At 35.3% G+C, this 21,899-nt stretch overlaps 2 protein-coding genes across 2 annotated transcripts in view; one reads left to right on the forward strand and one right to left on the reverse strand.

Annotated features, from left to right (window-relative positions):
• The window catches only part of LOC131439413 (uncharacterized), a 52,831-nt gene that overhangs the window by 20,217 nt on the left and 10,715 nt on the right, over positions 1 to 21,899 (reverse strand). The window lies entirely within an intron of this gene.
• LOC131434112 (glutamate receptor ionotropic, kainate glr-3-like) lies at positions 2,056 to 19,864 on the forward strand. Its single transcript, XM_058600756.1, has 4 exons — positions 2,056 to 5,659; positions 5,713 to 6,084; positions 18,014 to 18,835; positions 19,223 to 19,864. Exons 1-4 carry the CDS (start codon positions 5,345 to 5,347, stop codon positions 19,652 to 19,654), a joined length of 1,941 nt encoding a protein of 646 aa, XP_058456739.1. The 5' UTR covers positions 2,056 to 5,344; the 3' UTR covers positions 19,655 to 19,864.

Below are 21,899 nucleotides of genomic sequence, written 5' to 3' on the forward strand. Positions count from 1 at the left end.
TCTTAAAAAATCACCCTTTATAAGGTTTTGTTCAATTTTCTAATAAAAAACCTGTTTTAATCCACCTAGTGGTGTAATAATGTCTTTCTCATATCAATCATATTATTATATGTAATTCGGTGGTTGCTGAATGCGTTATCGTGGTGCAAGATCCACAAATCTGGTCTTTTTCGGCAAATTACTTCACGCAAACGTATCATAACACCCAAATAATACTCCTTTTTGACGGTCTGGCCTTGTGGAAGGAAATCATGATACACAACACCCTTGTAATCAATGAAAACTGAGAGCATTGCCTTTTTTAGACTGAAAACATTCTCATCATTCTCATTAACGAGACACTCTTCTAACATTTGCAATGTCGTGTTTGATAGAATATAAATGACAGATGTGGCAACCTAAAATAAATTAAAAAGTCTAATCGGGTGACTGAGAGCGCCACACGGTGGTGATACATTGAACTTTTTGATCAAGGTAGTAAATCATTACTTTTAACGTTTTCGTACCTTTTCTTTTCGAGGTAGCCTATAGAGTGTCATAAATGGTAAGTTTATTGGATTAATTTTCGTAACAATCGCAACGAAGGAAAGGTAACGATAAGTATTGAGTTCGTGCTCGCATCTCACACGACGCAGTCGCAAATCATTTACGGTCGAAACAACAGAAACAAAGACAATACAGTACAGTGAACAATAGAGTGTACGGAATGGTCAAATACGATTTAACAAAGCCTGAATCTTGGCCTACAAGACCAAATTCAATTTGTATAGATTTCAAGCGTTGCAAAGTAAGACCAGCAGCAAATGAAATTGAAATCTTACTTAAAGAACGAATGCATCTAGACGCTAATAATGTAAGTGAGATTCAATTTAACAAAGCGTCTAACTGTGTGTACATTATGTTTAAACGTGAAAGAGATGCAATTGCATTCGCTTCGGTTTACAATGAGGTGCACAGCGTTGAGTGTGATAACATTAAATACAAAATCCCTGTGCACATGGTGGACAATGCTATAGAAGTACGCGTGCATGACCTCCCCCCGCAGGTCACCGATCAGTACGTTCGGGAGAATATGTCGCAGTACGGTGAAATCCTTTTCATCGAAAGGGAAGTATGGCGGAATTTTTTCCCCGGTATCCGGAATGGCGTGCGAGTGGTACGTATGCATCTACGTAAGGCAATTCCATCTTACATAATTTGTGGTCAAGATGGGACACATCCGTGTAAAACGCTGATTACCTATAAAAATCAGCTGGTTACATGCCAGTTTTGTGAACAACCTGTACACTACGGTAAACTTTGCACCGAAACTGCGAAAAGGACATCTTCAACCAAAGACAAGGTCAACCGTTCAACAATGGGAACTAGTGAGCGCAGTACTCCTGTTTCACCATCAAACCAACCAGCAACTGCAACCAATGTACAACAAGGCGCATCTACAGCAACTAGCAACGAGCTCAAGGCTGCGAACATCAAGGAAAACGAAAAGAAGACGGAAATCAACAACAAAACCACCGATGCGGCAATGGATGACGAGACGAGTCACGAACAAAGTGCCCCTCAACCCTCGCAGGAGGGGAATGGAAGCTCTTCTCCTCCTAGAAAAAGAGTGACAACGAGATCCACTTCAAAAAATGCATTATTTAAAAAATCGGCTAATCCGGCCACGTAAAGCTTGTACGCAAATAGGCCTGAATAAAAATACCTTTTAAATAAAAAAACGATAAGTATTAACATTCAATTTTCTAAACTTATTGTTTTCCGTTTGCTTCGCTTATTTCGAATATGAACTTTTCCATTGGTTTTTGATTTTTTCAGCTAAAGCTTTCAAAGTAGAATTTTAACTTTATGATTTTTATTTGTTTGTATCAGAGCTTAAAATTGTGACGCATTCTCAATGAAAGAAACCATTCCAGCAGTCTCACTTTTAATGTTTTACTGTTTCATTCGTAAATGATCGACACTAGAACAAAATAAAAGAGAGGAAGCATTTTCGTTTCTCATAAAAAAAATGAAAGATTATAATCGAGCACCAACAGGTAAAAGTTATTGTGAAACCTTTTTCTGTCATTATCAATTCTCACAGCTTCGGTTGCATATTGACACTGCATACTATGGGATTTGCACTGAAAACTGCAAATGACTGAAAGGGCAAATGAAAGAAAAAACACAATTTTGAAACCACTGTCCCGCTTATGTCATTGACTGGACATGGATTTCGTTCTCATAGTTTGCAAGCGAAGCTGAGAGTGATAGTAAATTCTTGTCATTTTTGTCTATTTTTTAGTCAATGAAAATGACTTTTATTAGCTCTGCTTTGTATCATATGCTATATTATCTTTTTCTCGTGTTCTTATTCTTTTCTTGCATTACGCGATGGTGTCGATTTTGCGATGGACTACGAAATCATTTATTTTACGTTTTGAATTCAGCTCATCAGTGCATTATCTGATTTTGTCGAACTGCTAATGCCACCTCGCGGAACAACATAATCCGCTAAGCAGACGTAAAAGTATTTGCTATTTACAAATCACTTACTTTCATGTCTATCTATCATGTGCACTTTAGTACACACCGGTACACATGAGGTACTGAAAACCCCTGAATGACTAGGAAAAGTAATTTTATTTTAGATTAGTAATATAATTTTATTTTCACACTTCATTTCTTGACAACTGTCTATGTTTGCATATCAGTCTCATATGGAAAAAGTATGTTGAGAAAAATACGGCTTAAATTTTATTTATTTTTTTTAATTTTTGGTATCTAAAACGAAGAGTATTGGTATTATTTCACGAAACATTGATAGCACACCACTAATATTTTAATTTGGTTATTTTAGTTGATGGCCAAACGAACAGATTAAATAGTAGTGGAAAAAAATCCATATATCAGCTGTTTTTCAAAGAAGGACGAATCTTACAAAAGTAAACAAATCGAGTTTCTCTCTCCTACCAATAAATTCTTCAAAATCCTACAATTTTGCCTAAAAAATCGGATTCTACAAAAATCTCAATCTTAGTAATACAAAGAACTATAAAGGACTGTCATTCCATTTGTTTACGAAAGTTTCGCCCTCCGTGTTCCATGCAAACAAACAGGGCGATACTTCAATTCCTAATAAGGAAGGGCGAAACTATTTGTTTTCTTTATTTTTGATAGTTTCCGAACCTTTTACTACTGGAAATAATAAATGAGACGATAAAATTACCCGAATATTTATCTTAGTCACGAAAACCAACTAATTTCACAAAAAAATGCGCAAGGGCGTAACTTCATCATTCACACAGGAAGCATAAAAGTAAACAAATCGAAAAAGGGCGAAACTCTTTTTATGTTGATTTATTCAGTAGATATAGAAGGAAAGTGGTAAAGTTTGCATACTTTTTAAAGATAAACGAACAGATCATCGACTAATCAAAAATTGATCTGAGAATACACGATGATTTCTAAATACGATTTGAAACCAAAGTCGAAATATTCATCGATGTTTTTCTCCATTTGCTGTCGATGTTCGCCGTTCTTTGGAAAACAGCTGATATGGTATTAGGAGCTGTCCATAACAGACGTCACGCCTCAAGGGGGAGGGGGGTGTTCCATAAAACGTGACCTTTTGTGACAGGGGGAAGGGGGGAGGTTTTTGGAATGTGACGTCCAATACTTTCAATGAGTGCATTTTTGAAATACCTAATTATATTACTACTTTGCCATATTTCCTGAAAAAATCTCCACAATGAACGTTTACATTCTATAGGAAAACGTGTATTTGTTGATGTAAAAGCTTCTTCTTGTAAATTCGTAAATGAATGATGTAGGAAATCATTTCTGTTGTGATCAGCAAAAGTGCACGGAGGAGCGAGTAAATTAGCGAAATTAATAAATTTTGCCTAATATGAGTAAAAAAGAAAAAGATGCCTTCAAACGGTTTAACTTAAGTTATGCACTGATAATTTTTTCAGTAGTTTGATTTTCTAGCATTGATAATAGTATATCATAAGAATTTCTCTTATCTGATTCTGATGCAGTTTATTCAATTGTACTCCATTTGAAAAAGGGCGAGAGATCAACGATTTCAGACGTAGATCATGTCATGTCATATCTTGATCATATGTGATTTTCCTCCACCAACATCAAAGCTTATCGAATCATCCAATGATTGAACTTACATAAATCAAGAATCATTTTAACTCAAAATCACTACCCATTGTGTGACGGAAGATCAGTACCGATATTGATCGATGTGATTTAAAATTCACTGATCAACTGATCTTGAATCTTGAAATCGGCAGTGATCTCGTTTTGATGAGAGGTTTTGGTCTTTATTTTCTCAGCCCTGTATGCTACACTAAGGAAATATTATTCTTTACCTAAAACAATAATATATCTGTGTACCCCTAGGAAGAATAAAACAGATGATTTAAATGTTTCATCAATTCCAACCAAATACTTTTGTTAATTTATATAATTGATATTAATAAAATAATTCCGATGATTTTGTAGTTTTAGGGATATTATTTAATCTAATGACAGCTTGTAATAAATCGATTTTTCCCTCATATTTGTATGGTTTGTCATACATATTGAGAATGCATTGAGATGAATTTTATTTATTCAGAATTCCTGACATGTGACATAGGGGGGGTGGGGGGTCTTTGCTTCTGTGACAATTTGTGACAAAGGGGGGATGGGGAGTCAAAAATCGTCAAAAAAAAGCGTGACGTCTTTTATGGACAGCCCCTTAACGATAATGAGAAAAGAATTTTTACACAAGATTTTATTTGGAAATCATGTAAATTAATATATTATATTATTTGCAATTCGTTGGAAACATTTATCTCGAGTCGATGGCTCAGAGTTTAAGCCAGTTGATTTATTTTCAAATCTCTACCTGGTAGAATTCTTAGTGTAGCAGTATTTATGTTACTGTCCTATTTACTAACGAATTGGCTTCGAAGTCGGTTGAAACAGATGCTCGAGTTCTTGAATCGAGATTCAGTACCCTGAGTATAATGACTTGGAAGTATGAAGCTTATGAGTATAACAACTGTACACTCTAGTAAAGCGTAACAACAAACGTAAAAGTAACTTTAAATGTACTTAATGTTAATCGAACTTCCCCTTTTTGAGTGTAAATGGCACACGAGTCAATCGGAATCATTATCCTAATATCAATTCACCTATATTTCATATGCTCACGTCAACAACTCAATTAAGTTATTTCGAAAATAACATTTAAATGTAAAATGAGATCACGAACATGGCACAAGTTTGAACAATATATAAAGTAGTGTGTGCCATAGACCATTAATCTGATTCGCTTTGACACCGTGTTAGGAGCACGAGAATGTGGTTGGTAAAGAGTTGTCTAATTTTGTGTGTGCTCTCAATGGTACTATCCGGTCGGCAATGGAGCCAGTATGAGTTGGGTGAAATGTCTATTGCATACTTTAAGGCCAGGTACGTTAAGGCGGTTACCACATTTGATTGTTTCACAGTGAAGGATAATTTCCGTCTGATAAAAAAATATTTGATGTCCGGGTTTCGTGTGCTGGTTGGATCCGCGGAAAAATTCAATGTTTCTGCAAATGGTAATGCTGGTGTCGTAGTTGATGCAAGATGTGATAAAGTAATGGATCTATTGATGAAAAACGTTCGTTTTGTGTGCATTTCCTGAAGGCTTATTTTAGTTAATGTGTAGTATAAATTTTTCAGAAATATATCAATTTATTTTTGATGACCAATATTTACTGGCTATTTCTGGACAACGATTCAAGTATAAGCAACGATCCGAAGAGTTTCAGTGGAGCATTTCCTTCGCAACGACAATTGATCTACGACAAGAGATTTCGATTTGTAGATGTTCTACCGACCAGTCGTGTTGTGGTTGGACTATATGGCAACAGATGGCAGTTATTTGATGTCTACAAAGCATATGGAGAGGCTCGTGTAAACTATAAAGAAATTTACTTCAACCATCAAAACCTGGAAGTTTTGTCCAATTTGCGAGAAGCTTTAAGGCGTGATGAATCACGAAATAATCAGAAGCGCAATTTGCAAGGGTTTGCGATGTCAGCAGGAACAGCGGTAAGTTTAATTTATGCTGTTTTGCGTCGAAAGAGTTATGATTTGATTGCAAACGAATTTGCGGTCGCACTGGCATGCTTCCAGATCTTATTGACACTATGGTTACCGTCAGAGTGAACGCGATTAGCAAATTGATTCGATGTGATGCACTATGCATCGCGTTCTCTCTTGTACTTTCGCTAGAATCAAATGTGCAGAGTTCGAAGGTGCCGTGCTATCGCATCGCAAACCGCGTTCACTCTGACAGTATCCTAATAGCTTGTTTGATTTCTAGCTAGGGCAGAGAGAAAAGCCCTGATTATATGAAATTTATATCGAGTGTAATCGGTGCCTTAGGCAAGATAAGATTATTTGGAACCAGGCCTCGGGAATCACTTAGACGTTTCCGACGTGGTACTGTTTTCTTCACCACTGGTCTATTCTCGGCGTAGAGTAACAGAAGTATTTTAACCCACTTTAGGATTGATTTTATTTTGGCCCACTTTGTAAAATCATCCATCAAATGTTGAAATATCTTTGAAAAACCCTTCCGCAATGGATAATTCAATGTGATTAGCTTCAAATTGATGCAACATGGGTTACTCAATATCGATTAAATCCCTAAAGTTTGTTAAGTGGGCCAAAATATATGAAGTGGCCAAAATACCTCTGTTACCCTATATAGCAGTTTTATTGAAATCTTTGATAATTAGAGAAACTAGTTGAATAAAATCTATTACCAAAATATCGTCTTTTCACGTTTATTGTAAGCACTCTTTGCAGGCATGATAGAAACATTATTAAAAAATTACATGAATATGAAAATGAAACTGGCTGCACTGCCTACGTCGCTAGTCACATATATTTTGCCATCTGCACAATCTTAAATTCAAATGAAAGGCCTTACGGTCTCATGCAAAGTTTTTGAATTTCATTTGAATCCGACTTTCAGTTCCAGAAATGTAGGGTTATATGCATAAAACAAATAAAATAATGCCAGTCACATTTCTCGAAGATGGCTCAACCGATTTATACCATCTTCATTCTTGAATTCTTCAAATTGACTTAAATATTCTTCTAGTTTGTCGATCAAGAAAGTCTACGACCAAATAAACTCATACCAGGTTTTGATAAAATCAAACTAAAATTAACACGACAGGAGTCCGACTTCCGATTCTAACATTACAATGGGATAGGTTTTCGAAATTTCAAACGATCATAAAAAATTGTAAAAAATCTTCTCAGTTAGGCTCAAAACTATTCCAATTTATAGGTCATGTTTGTTTTGGCCATACAAACTGTCATTTTTTCAAACCACCATTTTAATAGACGGCGCAGAAAATTTGAAAAATTCTTTCAATTAGGCTTGGAACTGTTTCTGTTTGTAGTTTTATACACTGGGATTTTTTTACGTGGCTTTTTTTGCGCGGATCTCCGAAGTTACGCGGTTTTTTACGCGGATTTCCGATGTTACGGCCAATGTAGTGGAAGCTTCGGAAAATAGGAAAGGTTTTTAAAACTGGAAAAAATTTGAAGAAAGATCGGATGAAAGTGTAAGAAAGATGGCGTAAGAGTTGCCCAGTATACAAGGGATAGTGTTAAGTCCAGTCGGAGTTTCATTTTGACAACGGAGTTTTATTTCGAATTCGAATGAATCTTTTATAATTTGTAGTATTTTGATGAATCTTGCTGTAATATATAGGAGATAATGGGTGGTATGAATAAAATGTAGTAAAGTCTGTTGTTTGTAGTATCGTCTAAAAAAATGTCCACAGAGTATAACGCGGTTTGGTAAGAATAAAAAAGTGCTACTTTCGAAATTTGAGCATAAGCATGCGCAATACTAGAACCGTACTTATTGTTGCAAAAATGTCACTTTGTATAACTTTTCTACTTCACTTTATTAGCAACCACAAGAGTAGCAATCTCTAGAGCTACCACCGAAAATTGTACACTCAAATAAAAATTCACGTTCGATTCACTTGAAAAATCACGTAAAATGGTTTCAAATGTCAAATTGGATATTTTACGTGACGGAACTGAATGTTATACGAACATCCCCTAAAATGAATAGCGTCATCACATAAAGTTTACGTGAGTTGATCAAACGTCAAACAATCTACGTGAATTTCCAGTGTGAAAAACTCGATTTGGAAAACGGCGAAGTGTGTAGTGTAAATATTTGCGAGAAATGTTATTTAATTACATTTTTTTACTACATTGAACGGACCATTCAAGTATGAAAGTTTCCATGTGTTAGATAGGACCGAGTGCCTGCGTGAGTCCGGAAGTGTGTCCGCTCCTGCAGAATGCTTCAAACAGGCCGTTGATCCACAGACTAACAGACAGGACACTCAAATTAGATTCTTCAATCATTTTAACTGTCATTTCGAATATTCCTTTATTTGGGACAGTACTCACATGTGTCATGATGGCGCCACGTTACCCTATCAAAAACATCCTGTCTGTCATCTAGACTGTGTTTATTTTTTTCATTTACCAACAGAGTTGCCATTCATACAGAATTACCTGTAATGTATTGATATGTATTTGCATTTGTATGCGAATTTCATGAAGGATACAGATTTAATACATATTGCCAAAACTATATACAAAATTGTGCCTACCTCTCATCCTTCAACGCAATACAAAATCGAACCCGTTTAGTGGCAATATTTACTTGCTTCTGATCTGCCGCCATTTAATTTCGGGTGAAAATTACCAACACAATAAAAAATAGTCTAGATGAACAATGTTGAGAAAAATATATGGTTACCTTCCAACATCGCTAAAAAGTTTAATATATTATTAACGTAATATAATAATTTACTGTAACGATTCATTTCCAAATATTATGATGAAATCAGGCATCCCTGCAAGCAGCTGATCGGTGTTGACAAACGAGGGGGAACCAACTAGTAAATTAACTTTTACATAACACAAGGGGTGTACCGATAGTAAATAGTTCGCGCAGTACAATATAGGTGGAACTAGTGCATCACGAAAAATTATTTTTATAAGAATTTACTCATACTGTCATGTCTGTTAGTCTGTGGTTGATCCACCGAAAAACGAGTTCAAAATCGGTATGAAACTAGAGACACTGGACCCATGTAATGCGACCTCAACCTGCATCGGTAGTGTTATGGGAGTTCTCGGATCTCGACTTCGGCTGGATGGTAGTGACAACAAAAACGATTTTTGGAGGCTTGTCGTTTCGAGATCCCACGACGTTATTAGTTGCTTTTTATTTTCAAAAATTGAAATTATATGCTAATTTTCTGAAATAAATGTTTTATTTTTCATGGTATATTTCATTTCATAGATTTACAGGGTCCGGCACTCGAAGTGTAACCAATTAAAAAGGCCATAAATTCAGTTTAGAAAATTACTTTTACTTAATTCAAAGTACAAAATGTGTAAAAATAATACAAAATTCAGAATCAATTCACTTTTGCTCGATATGACCACCTTTTGCCTTGACTTGATGACTTGAGAGAGCGAAGGAGTTGGCCGAAAGCGGTCAATTTCCGAACATTGTATTTTCTGACGAGAAAATTTTTCCAATTGAGCAATTCGTAAACTCTCAAAACGATAGGGTTTACTTGACCGACCGTTCATACGAGAATTTGAATAATCGATTGGCCACCAGGAGGCAGCACCCGCAACAGATAATGGTTTGGGCCGCTGTAACCACCGATGGGCGCTCTCCAATCGTTTTCATCGAGCCTGGCGTCAAGGTAAATGCGACATATTATCGGGAAAGTATTCTGGAGGTTGCTTTGAAGCCGTGGGCAGACAAACATTTCGGTGGCAGACCATGGACGTTTCAGCAGGACTCGGCACCGTCTCACAAAGCTCGAGTGAACCAAGAATGGCTGAAAAACAACGTTCCGAACTTCATCACGTCCACACAATGGCTCTCGAATTCACCAGATGCGAATCCAATGGATTATTCTCTTTGGGCCATTTTGGAGAGCAAAGTCCGAACTAAAAGATACACCAGTCTCGAGGCGCTGAAAAAAGTTATTGTACGCGAGTGGGCCAAAATACCTGCAAGTCACATTCGGCAGCTTGCGATTTGTTTTTTGACCGTCTCAAGGCCATAGTCAAGGCAAAAGGTGGTCATATTGAGCAAAAGTGAATTGATTCTGAATTTTGTATTATTTTTACACATTTTGTACTTTGAATTAAGTAAAAGTAATTTTCCAAACTGAATTTATGGCCTTTTTAATTGGTTACACTTCGAGTGCCGGACCCTGTATATGAAAATCTGGAATATCTTCCTTTTGACTTCAACCAGTATATAAAAGAGTAATTCTCTGGTATCTAAATTTGATATGAGGTAATAGGTAAATGTGACATGAGCAGTACATTACATTTTACCTATGAAACACGTAACTTTTACTGGATTATGCATTAAACAGCTTCTAAGTGCCAGTCCATTAAAACCTACATGAAAAGTAGGGTGGAAAATATTCATATAACTTTTCACGTAACTCTAACATGATTATTATTTTGAGTGTAGTAAACACTACATGTTCGAAAGTTGACAGGAACGTGATCCACATGTAGCATTTATTACCGAAATTCAAGCTTGCTACGCTTTATTCATGCGGCCCAATGAATAATATGAGAAAGGCATCATTACTGGATCGTGTTGTTCCAGCGGATTAAGAGAGGAGGTAGAGTAATGGTCCGCTGTTATCGCCATTTATTCGGCGTCGCTGTGGTTGTTGGAAATATTTTTGTTGGTTTTTTGTTCCGTTGTTAACTGAAGCAGACGTATCTTGTTGAACATTGATTGATATTTTATCGATGAAAGTGGTTTAGAGCCTAATTCTGTCTCAGAAGTTTGGTTTGGGCCGGTATAGAAGAAGTACTGTAGAAATGGGCATAGCGTGGTGGGTAAAACAATCACCTTTCAACTTTGACTGGACTTAACACAACCCCTCATATACTGTGCAACACTTGCGCCATCTTTCTTACACTTTCATCCGATCTTTCTTCAAATTTTTGCCGGGTTTGAAAACCTTTCCTATTTTCCGAAGCTTCCACTTCATTGGCCGTTGATGTTGTTGGTTATTATGTACGGCCAAGTACTTTCTAGCAAATTTGTCAATCATCTTCTTCCGAAACTTCCCCGGAGCATTCAGGTTTGACTTGCCGACGAAAAACTCCAGGCCAGTGATTTGCTTGTTACTCGTTTCACCTACCAATCCTAGTACAGATCATGGTGCGGGATTTGGCTATATTTTTTATATGTTCGGTTTGATTACTTTGTTACCTTGAAGACATGAATTTTGACCAACTCAATCGTCCGTTGGATGAACCAGACGGGCAAAGACATCTTTTTGGCATCCGCCCGATTAAAAATTCGGATTGTGCTTAAAGAAATCACTCATCATTTAGCGTTCAGATGGTTGAATTTCTTCACTTTTGTTCCGCTGCCAACTCGCCGCGAATTCGTCTTGGTCGCGTTGGATGATTTTACTACACGGAACATGGAACGAATAGTCGATTCCCAACTGTCTCATGATCCACCTATCGAACTGGTCTGATTTTTCCACAACCGCGCACAATTTTTTTTGTTGGAGCACTTTTCGCTTGGAAGGAATTTCGATAATCACTTGACAGATAGTAACGAAGTTTTACACATGTAAACATTACCTATCTCATAAAAAGTAATATACAAAAGAAAGTGTTGATTTTTTGTGTGTGCAGTCCTTGGTGTTACATCATCTTTGGACATTCTCAGATGACGTTCAGTTAGATAGTAATTCTGCATATTTCTTCAGTGATTGAACATTAAATACGGAACAGTTTCTCATTTATCTTTCCACTCCGAATTCATCACATCCTGTTAGCAATAAACTTGACGACATCAGTGCACAATAAAAATGACTTTCGCGGCGAAGTCATTAATATTATTTGATTCTCTTTTATCCCGAATCAAGTCAAACCATTCGAGAAAGGTAAAATCCCAAATATTTAATCTAATACTGAAAAGCTTTCCATACTCCGAATCACTTTTCTTTGATAACTCCTGGCTCCGCTTCGGCATCGGTTGATCAACGGATAATTGAACGGCTGAATTTCAAAATTGGATAAGTGCAACTCATCAATTCTACGGATTCCTCTAGAAATTTTTTTCAGTACATTCCAGTTCAGGTAATTGATATGAATTGAACGCCTGAATGCAAAAATCGGATAAGTACACGTTAGTTTAGAAAACCCGTTTAAGTGTTTTTGAACGCAAAATTCGGATTAAAATATTGAATGCAAAAACACGGATTTTACCATGCAGACACCGTTCAAATGTAAAAACCAGATGAAAACTTGGTTGGTTCTTCCAAAACAAATTTTCCTGTCCAATTTTTGCATTAATAAACACTCAAATGGGGGTTTAAAACTAAGTTGAACTCATCCGTTCAAATACCTGTCATGTCAAATACCTGAATTGGAATTTGTTGAAAAAACTTTCTCAAGAATCTGTTGAATCGATGAAATAATATGAATATCTAGGACAAAATTTCATTCAAATCGAAATTGATGTTTTTTTTGTAAATCCATCTAAAAGTTTTAAATTCCGAAGCAGCTAGCCATTTTAAAAAAATAGTAAAAAAATGTTTGGCCCTTTTCAAAAGACAGTCTACGTCAATTTTGGAAAAATATAGTGTTTTTCAGTGAAAAACGACAATAGTATGCAAAGAGTTTTTTTTTGTGACAAAGTCTACATGTCCAGAGAGTTTCATTGAAGGTAAGGGTGAGAGGGTGCTGCCAACATCAAACAGTTCAACAACCAAAATCGAATGGGTTGTATAGAATTGCTGTATTGCTCACGGTGTGAAATTGCTATTCGATTGTTAAACATGTCAATTTTTGTTGACCAATAAAGTTAAATTTCATAAGGTCGTCAAATGGTGAGATAACTAAGTCCTCACAAGTCCCTATCTCATGCCTCCCCGAGCGTCTATGATGACATTTGGTCAATAGAACGGCGTCGACTGGGTGCTATCGCCTTCTGCGTTAGTAGCAGAATGAGAGGGTGCGAAATGGCTTGTAGGTTGAAGCCCATCCTAAAGTGCAATGTTTATCATAGTATATTACAACATATAATTCTGTTGTTTATTACATCATCTATTATTATTATTATTATTATTATTAGAAGAGCGTAACTTACACTGCGACATTAACTGTTATATTGTATCATAGCATATTGTTTCATATATTATCGTCTTACACTATTTCATGTTATGATATACTATGTTGTATGGTATTATACTGCATTGCATTATATCATATTATATTGTATTGTATTATATTGCATTATATTATATTATATTATATTATATTATGTTGTATTATATTATATTATATTATATTATATTATATTATATTATATTATATTATATTATATTATATTATATTATATTATATTATATTATATTATATTATATTATATTATATTATATTATATTATATTATATTATATTATATTATATTATATTATATTATATTATATTATATTATATTATATTATATTATATTATATTATATTATATTATATTATATTATATTATATTATATTATATTATATTATATTATATTATATTATATTGTATTATATTATGTTATATTATAATATATTGTATTATATTATATTATATTATATTGTTTTCTATTATATTATGTTATATTGTATTGCATTATGTTGTATTATATTGTATTATATTATAGGATTTATTATGAGTAGTACTACGTACCTCTGCGCAAAATATAAATTTGTTTTTCTCATAAGTTATCATTTTTAAAGTAATCTTTTAACTAACTATCATGGTCGTCACAAGGTGAGCTTGATCCTCACTGGTTCCTGTTTCATGTCTTTACGTGTGTCTGTGGTGACAATTGGTCGAGGGAATGCGTTGATGGCAGAATGAGAGGATGAGAAATGACATATAAATTCAAGTAATATAATATCATGGCATATCGCAACATATCATTTTATTCATTCTATTATTTATTATATATTTCATTGTACTATATTATATTGTTTTTTATTATTATTTTCATTATAATATTTATTGTTATTAGAAAAGAAATATTCTACTTCCTACAGTATTGCGTAGATAGAAGAGCATAACTGACACTCTACAATAACTGTTATTTTATATATTGTTCTATATTATAGTATATTGTATTATATTATATTATATTATATTATATTATATTATATTATATTATATTATATTATATTATATAACATTGTATTATATTATATTAAATTAAAATATATTATATTATATTATGTTATATTATATTATTTTGTAATCTATGATATAATTTTATGTTATATAAATTTCATTACACTATGTTTCATTGTATTAATCAATATAAAACATTTTGCACGGGGCGTAAAGGGGAGGGAGCATCAGGGCATCGGACGAATTGATAACTGGACGAGGGATTGTGGATAGCCAGCCCAAGTCACTTGAAGGAAACTTATTTCCTTCTGAAGGTTTGAAATGAGTCTGACGCGTCCTTCTCAAAGAAACCATCAGGCGGGTTCAAGCATGTATAGCGATATGCTTTATCCATGCACTGGATATTATGGTTGGAAGAGCATCTTTTATTCCCGCGGAATACGAGTAAGTGACTCTACTTACATATCCGCCCAACCCTTTTTGTTCGCTTTTCGGTAACAGCTATAGTAAGAAGGTGAATGGATGAGTCATATCGGAGCTACTGTAAGTCTACCCGCATCCACTGGCAAGTCCTTGAACTGATGGTGGCTTCACTTCACATCACATCACATCACACCAATAAAGTTAAATTTCATAAATACTCGTATTTTTCTGGAAATTGACACAAGGAATGCAGTAAACATTATAACTCACAGTGGGTTCCAGTCCACATGGCACTAGTGAACTGAGAGCTATGTTCAAACCGGAATGACCGGACCGATCTCGGCACTCGTTCGTTTGGCCGGGTCGTACACCAGAAGTATCCGTGTCGCGAAAACATTCTTCGACGAGGAACTCTCCGTAAGTAATCTGGATTATATGTCGGAGACTAGATGAGTAGGTCATAAAGTAGCTCCTCCAACCGGAATTGCTTGACCTACTTTGACTTTCTTCCGGTCGATTCGTTGATGGATATCGGAAAAGCCGGTTTCGGGAGATCTTCTTTCGCCGGGAAACTATCAGACGATGTACACAGATAAAAATATTTTGTGAATTTACATTTATTTTCATGCACATATTTGGAGCACGTAATTAAACATAAAATTACTTTACAATTCTGTACGTTTCAATACAATTTAATCGCAAAATATGCGTTAATTGAAAGATACAGTTATATTCATTGAAAATTCAATGCAATTCAATTTAGTTTTGCATCGTTGAAGGTTTTCAATCAAAATTTCGATTCAACCCATGTCTTTTCCATGTTACTATCGATTTACATCTCGTGTATTTCTTTCTGTGTAGACTAGAACCACTGTTGGGGATTGGAAGGAGTAGCTTCGCTGCGTAGCACCAGCCTCTATATGTGTGATGTAATGCTTCTCCCTGAATCGCTGAACCGACCGCGACATCCAATTGATGAAACTAGAGTTTGCATTGTCGCTCTTATCGACGAGTTGGAAGTTTAAGCACTCATTCCCTTGTAATACCAAATCCGGAAGGAGAATTCTGATAAATCTTGTTTTCCATGTAATCATAATACTTTTCATTTTCATCTTATAGCGTTTTCTTTTTTCAAATTGCATTACACCGGTATAGCGGAGATTGCACCGAAATATGACTTTTTTGCCAATTGCATAAAAATAAGTGCTACACTTGTTTGCTACTGAGGTAGTACTCATCCACAGTTTGGTGTAGCTCTGTGCAATGTAATCGTTTATTGTAGTCATTTTATTCGTTTATTCATGTCTCAAGTAGTACTGCACCAGTTTAGTGCAAATTAAAAACGAAAAACCGATCGAAATGAAAGGGTTCTTGGTCCCATCTGGATCCGACTTCCGGTTCTGGAGTTACGGGGTAAAATGTGCAAAATGAACTAAAAAGTGTATTCGATTTTCTCAGAGATCGCTTATTCAATTTTCAAAAAACTATGGTCTTGAGAAAGATCTTACAACCCTATATAACCCTACCAAATTTTATCCGGATACGACTTCCGGTTCAGAAAATGGAAACTGACAAGTATGAAAATTTCTTTTTCAGGAGCGTGTTTTGATACATGACACGGAAAATTCAGGCTAAATACATTCAAATAGCCTAATTAGGTGGGTATGGTTGTTTGATGACCAAATACGTTGATTTTGGTGTGTGCTCGTGTGCCCCAAACCGGAAATCACTTTCTCAAGAACGGCCAGACTGATCTTTATAAACTCATATTTGAATGAATAGTATTATGTTTCCATAAGTTGTTGCAGGATTTTATCCAGATCTGGCTTCTGGTTCCGGAAATACAGAGTAGTGTGTGTGAAATTGTAATCTGTCATATAGAGCGATTATGTAAACAACGTTAAAATTCTTCTAAATTTGTTTCAAAACTTATGCAATTTATTGGTTATGCTAGTTGCTGTCCAAACGAACCGATTCCAGCCATACCGGTTCGCAGCTTTCCGTTCCGGTAATAGTGGTGGAAAACTAGAAGACGGAAATCTTTTCCTTTACTCAAAACCAGCTGGGTCGATTTCTTCAAACTTACATTCAAATGAAAGGGTCGACGTCTATAAAAATAGACTGCTTATGATTTTTGATCGGATCTCACTTCCAATTTCGGACCGACAGGGTGAGATATGTTTAACAACATAATATAATAACACTTTAAACCGTTATTTAGAGCCAAAAAGCAAAAAGAATTCATATTAACTTGGGTTAAAACCGTTAAAAATTTAAAACGTCACGCTAGTTTATGCCCAAACAAACTTTTTTTGTTCTTATTCAATATCCAAAGAAAAGTTTTTTTGAATAATTCCTTAGTAATATTAATGAAAACATGAGTTATATGAGATCATAACACCACTGGATGGATTAAAACATGTTTTGCCTTTCTCATATAGAAAGGTTATGCAATCACCTGAAAAACCGACTAGTGAAAATTGACCCGGAGGGCCAAGTGTCATATCTCGATGAACATTAGAAAAGGTCTCAAGTGCAACTGACAGATTCTCTTTGTTTAATTACTCTTTCAGTTATTACGGCATATCCTTGTATTTTACAACAATTTATTAACTACAGATCGAAAGTCGATGGGTTCAGTCGTTATTCTATGTGAAAAGTTAGAGAGAAGGATTACCGATAGGACCGTAGTAATCGAAAGAGCAAGTAAACAAAGAGAAACTCTCATTTGCACTTAGGACCTTTTCTCGTGTTTGTCTTCGTAAACCATTCGACTCAGTTCATCGAGCTGAGCAATGTGTGTGTGTGTGTGTGTGTGTGTGTGTGTGTGTGTGTGTGTGTGTGTGTGTGTGTGTGTGTGTGTGTGTGTGTGTGTGTGTGTGTGTGTGTGTGTGTGTGTGTGTGTGTGTGTGTGTGTGTGTGTGTGTGTGTGTGTGTGTGTGTGTGTGTGTGTGTGTGTGTGTGTGTGTGTGTGTGTGTGTGTGTGTGTGTGTGTGTGTGTGTGTGTGTGTGTGTGTGTGTGTGTGTGTGTGTGTGTGTGTGTGTGTGTGTGTGTGTGTGTGTGTGTGTGTGTGTGTGTGTGTGTGTGTGTGTGTGTGTGTGTGTGTGTGTGTGTGTGTGTGTGTGTGTGTGTGTGTGTGTGTGTGTGTGTGTGTGTGTGTGCGTAAACTTAATGAGATACGATACCTGTGTTGTACGAGCTAAACTTTTAGGGTTAAGTGAACGTATATTTTTAGTTTCATAAAAAATCTACCTGTATCTTTGAAGATTCTTTATAACAACAAAACTAAAATGAATTCGACTAATAGCAGCTTCTTTTCCAGATAACAGCTCCTGAATTTTTCAAAGGGTTAGAGGATCGTTCCGATAAAATACACGACTTGTACGCGAAAGTAAGCTATCCAATGATAAAGGCTTTAATGTACGATCTGAACTTCAGCTTAAACCTAATCCAGGTTGATAAAATTGGATGGAAAACGAATGGCACCTTTAGTGGGATCATGGGAAAATTTCAACAAAACTCCATAGAATTAGGTTGTTTGGCAACGTTTATGCGCACTGATCGCATGGAAGTTGTTGATTATACTATAGTTACCATGGTCATTGAAAACAAAATTATATTTAGACAGCCGTCTCTATCAGTGGTTTCCAATATTTTTAAATTACCATTCAGCGTCGGAGTTTGGTTGAGCTGTTTTGGATTTGTTATTATTTACTGGGTTGCGTTGATGTTCCTCAGAATTGTTTCAAAAACGGAAAAATTTCATCCATTGGATTCATTGACTTTTATGATTGGATTGATGTGCCAGCAAAATTATGACTTATTGGCTCACTTCAACGCGACCAAATTATTGTTCTTTTTTGCGAAGCTAGCAAGCTTTTTCATTTTCACCTCCTACTCGGCAAGTATAGTCGCACTTCTGCAGAGTCCAAGCAAAGCAATTAACTCGGTTACAGATTTGGTTAGGTCGCCACTGAAAGCCGGTGCTATGGACACGGTGTATGGATGGGTTTATTATAACGAAAGCAAGGATCCTGCAGTACGAGCACTTTATCTAAGTAAAATGAAACCTCAAGGCAAAAGAGCTTTCACCGAAGCCGATGTTGGAATGAAGCGAGTTAAAGACGAACTTTATGCTTTTCAGGTTTGTAAAAACGCATTTCTCAGCTCATTTGTGAACTATGTGCAGTTCAATATTTTCAAATACACAAATGTATTAATGCAGCTCATTTGTTTGATTATGTGTATGTACATTTGATGGAAGCTTCAGAAATGTAAATTTAATTCGAGTATTAAATCTCATCAGTAATTATCATTTTAAACTAATTAGTATCATTGTTTTTGCATCCAAGCTACAATGAATCACTAAAAAGCTTATAAGTCGAATTAACTTTTCATCAAACTATCTACCTATCTATCCATCTGTTGGTCCAAATATATAAAATCGATCCGTGATCAAACAAATGTACTAAAACAATGTAGATTTTTTTATTTTCATTAGTATCATTCATATTTTTTCTCATTTTCACAGGTTGAGGTGAATGCAGCGTATCAGCTGATAAAGGAAACCTATACCGATCAGGAAACGTGTAAACTTCATGAGTTGGAGTCCGTCAAAATTCCTCCCTTCAGCATACCAGTTGTTAAAGGTAGCAAATACCGAGAGTTGATTCGTCAACGACTGATCCGACAGCGAGAAGTTGGCCTCATTAAACGATCCAATCTGATTTGGATCACCCAAAAACCCAGGTGTGAAAACAGTTTGGCAGCATTTTCGTCGGTGGGTCTTGATGAATTGCGTTATGCGTATATCTTGATGGTTGTTGGTTTCGGGATGGCATTCGCTATACTCGCTGGAGAGTTGTTATACAGTTGGAATTGGTACAAGACAGCCAGGGTCGATGATACAAAAGAAACGAAAGGAATAATCGATACGAGTTTACAATTTGAATTTATAAACTAAAAATGCAATTATGCTGAGATATAGTACCTAAATTAAATGATGATAGTGAAGACATAAAATATTATTTACAAAGTGTTTCATCGGTATAGTGTAGCTTCATACTGAAACGAAAATGGTCGCCAGTGTAATAAAAGTAAAGTTTTTATATTATTAAGATATTCAGTTTTTCCGAACAAGTTATATGTCACATACTTTTTAAGAGTACACAGAAAAAAATAATGAAATTTACACGACATGTTAATCAACACTGAGCTAAATTTTCATTTTTTCATTATGTGATATTCTAATGATTTTTCACTATTAGCAATTCCAATGATAGCTACAAAGTATATTAAACATCATGTCAAAAATATAAGATAATCTTATGAAACATAAAACTCTTCGTAACGTTATTTTTACAAAATTTTCATATAACGAATGAAATTTCCAGTCTGAGTCAAATTTATTGGCACGCCCTATAACCATTACTAGATATCCACACAACATACATTGAAACAATTTATGAAGCGCATATTATATTCACTTCTATATAGCAGTTATATATAGATCAAATGATTGCTATTTGATTGAATAAGTGATACATATAAGATTCAAATTAAAAAAAAATACTGGGATTATGGTGCTTAAGGGAATCAAAAACAACAATAGTCGTCAATCAAAAACGTATTGTTATATTTTTCGTATATAAAGAGTTACTGTTACCAGACGAATCAGACGCACTCCAAAAAGCTGATAATCGGAAACTACTCCTTTTTTCGAGGTTTCAAGCTATACTAGTCATCAGTTCCGTAATGGAGCACCTCCTGATATTTGCGGAGGAGATGTGGGATCCAGAAACTATAAATGAAAAATTTAAATCCTCATGCTAGACAGACAGAGTAATGAAACGTACCGGATAGTTATTTCATGGTCCGTTAGGGCATATCCTTGAACGAAGTTGAATGAGCTGTCTTGTCAGCGATTTGTAGACCTTGACATCCCGAACAACTTTCCTCAGAAAAAAGCTTTGGAGCTTTTAGCACACTAACTCCATATAGTACAGCGATTTTGCATTAATATTTGAAAAACTTAGAAAACTAGTTTGAAACCCCTATTCTCCAAATAATCAGATTTCCACTAATTATCTATATTTAATCCATTTTATCTGAAGCAAGCAAATGAATTGCTTAATGTTCACTCCGAAATAAATTTTCATCGAATGATCCCGAATTTAAGTCTACACAAAAATTAAAAACTTTCTAAATTAGTGTGATGCTGTGTCTGTGGGCAGAAGTGAGATACTCGTTCATTGTCCCAATTAGTCGAAATAAGTAAGATATTTTTTTGGAATCTAAATAATATATGATCTGGGATTACTTTTGTCAGATTCCTAATTCACGTCTTCAATGAGCCTTCGCTGTAAAAGACTTCACTCTAAAGCGCTCGCTCTTATATGAGCCTCGAAATTCGTATTTCAAAGTGATTACATACTCGAGTAGAGTGAAATCAAATAAATAACTCAATTTGATATTATGATGTTCACATGCAACAGCTTCTGGATACGAGAAAGAAAAAATTTCACATTTTCATACTTATCAAAAAGCCGCACTACGATTCACGATGGTTGCGGGACGGATGCGACGAAACGAATGTACATCGGCTAAAACTACCTGTATACAGCTTTGTGAATCAAAATGCTTGTCATATGATCGAAAATTCTCCATCTACTCACAACTTAACGTCACAGTCCATGCCATTCGCAGTAAGTTCGGAATCCAAATAACCTAAGTTCGAAACGCTGTGGAGATTGTTGGTTTTGGTGCTTTTTGACACTTTTTTATTGTTGCAAGTAATATCGCCTAAAGGTATACTATCCCGAATCTTTTGCCCAATCTATTTTTAGCTTATGCTCGCGACTTGTTTGTTCTCAGTAATGTCTTTTTAAAGCAAATCAATAACTGATTATGCATTCCAGTTTTGTTTTCGTTGTTTGATAATAACTTCAAATTGAGAACTAGTTAATTAATTTACATCCACGAATGCAAAACCGCATCAATATTGAGGAAAATGCATTTAAAAGCTCCGTAAACTAAGAACTTGTGAGTAAATCAGGCGTAGGTGTAGGAGATTTTCATAAATGGTCTTATGATTTTTTTAATTGTTTTATAAGCACAATTTTCGTTTCATATATTCCTTCAATAATCAGTTATATGAAAACCTCATAACTTTGTTTGATGCATTCATTATTGACAAAAATGCGTACGGT

The sequence above is a fragment of the Malaya genurostris genome, chromosome 3 (genome assembly GCF_030247185.1).
Source record: "Malaya genurostris strain Urasoe2022 chromosome 3, Malgen_1.1, whole genome shotgun sequence".
NCBI classification, from domain to species: domain Eukaryota; kingdom Metazoa; phylum Arthropoda; class Insecta; order Diptera; family Culicidae; genus Malaya; species Malaya genurostris.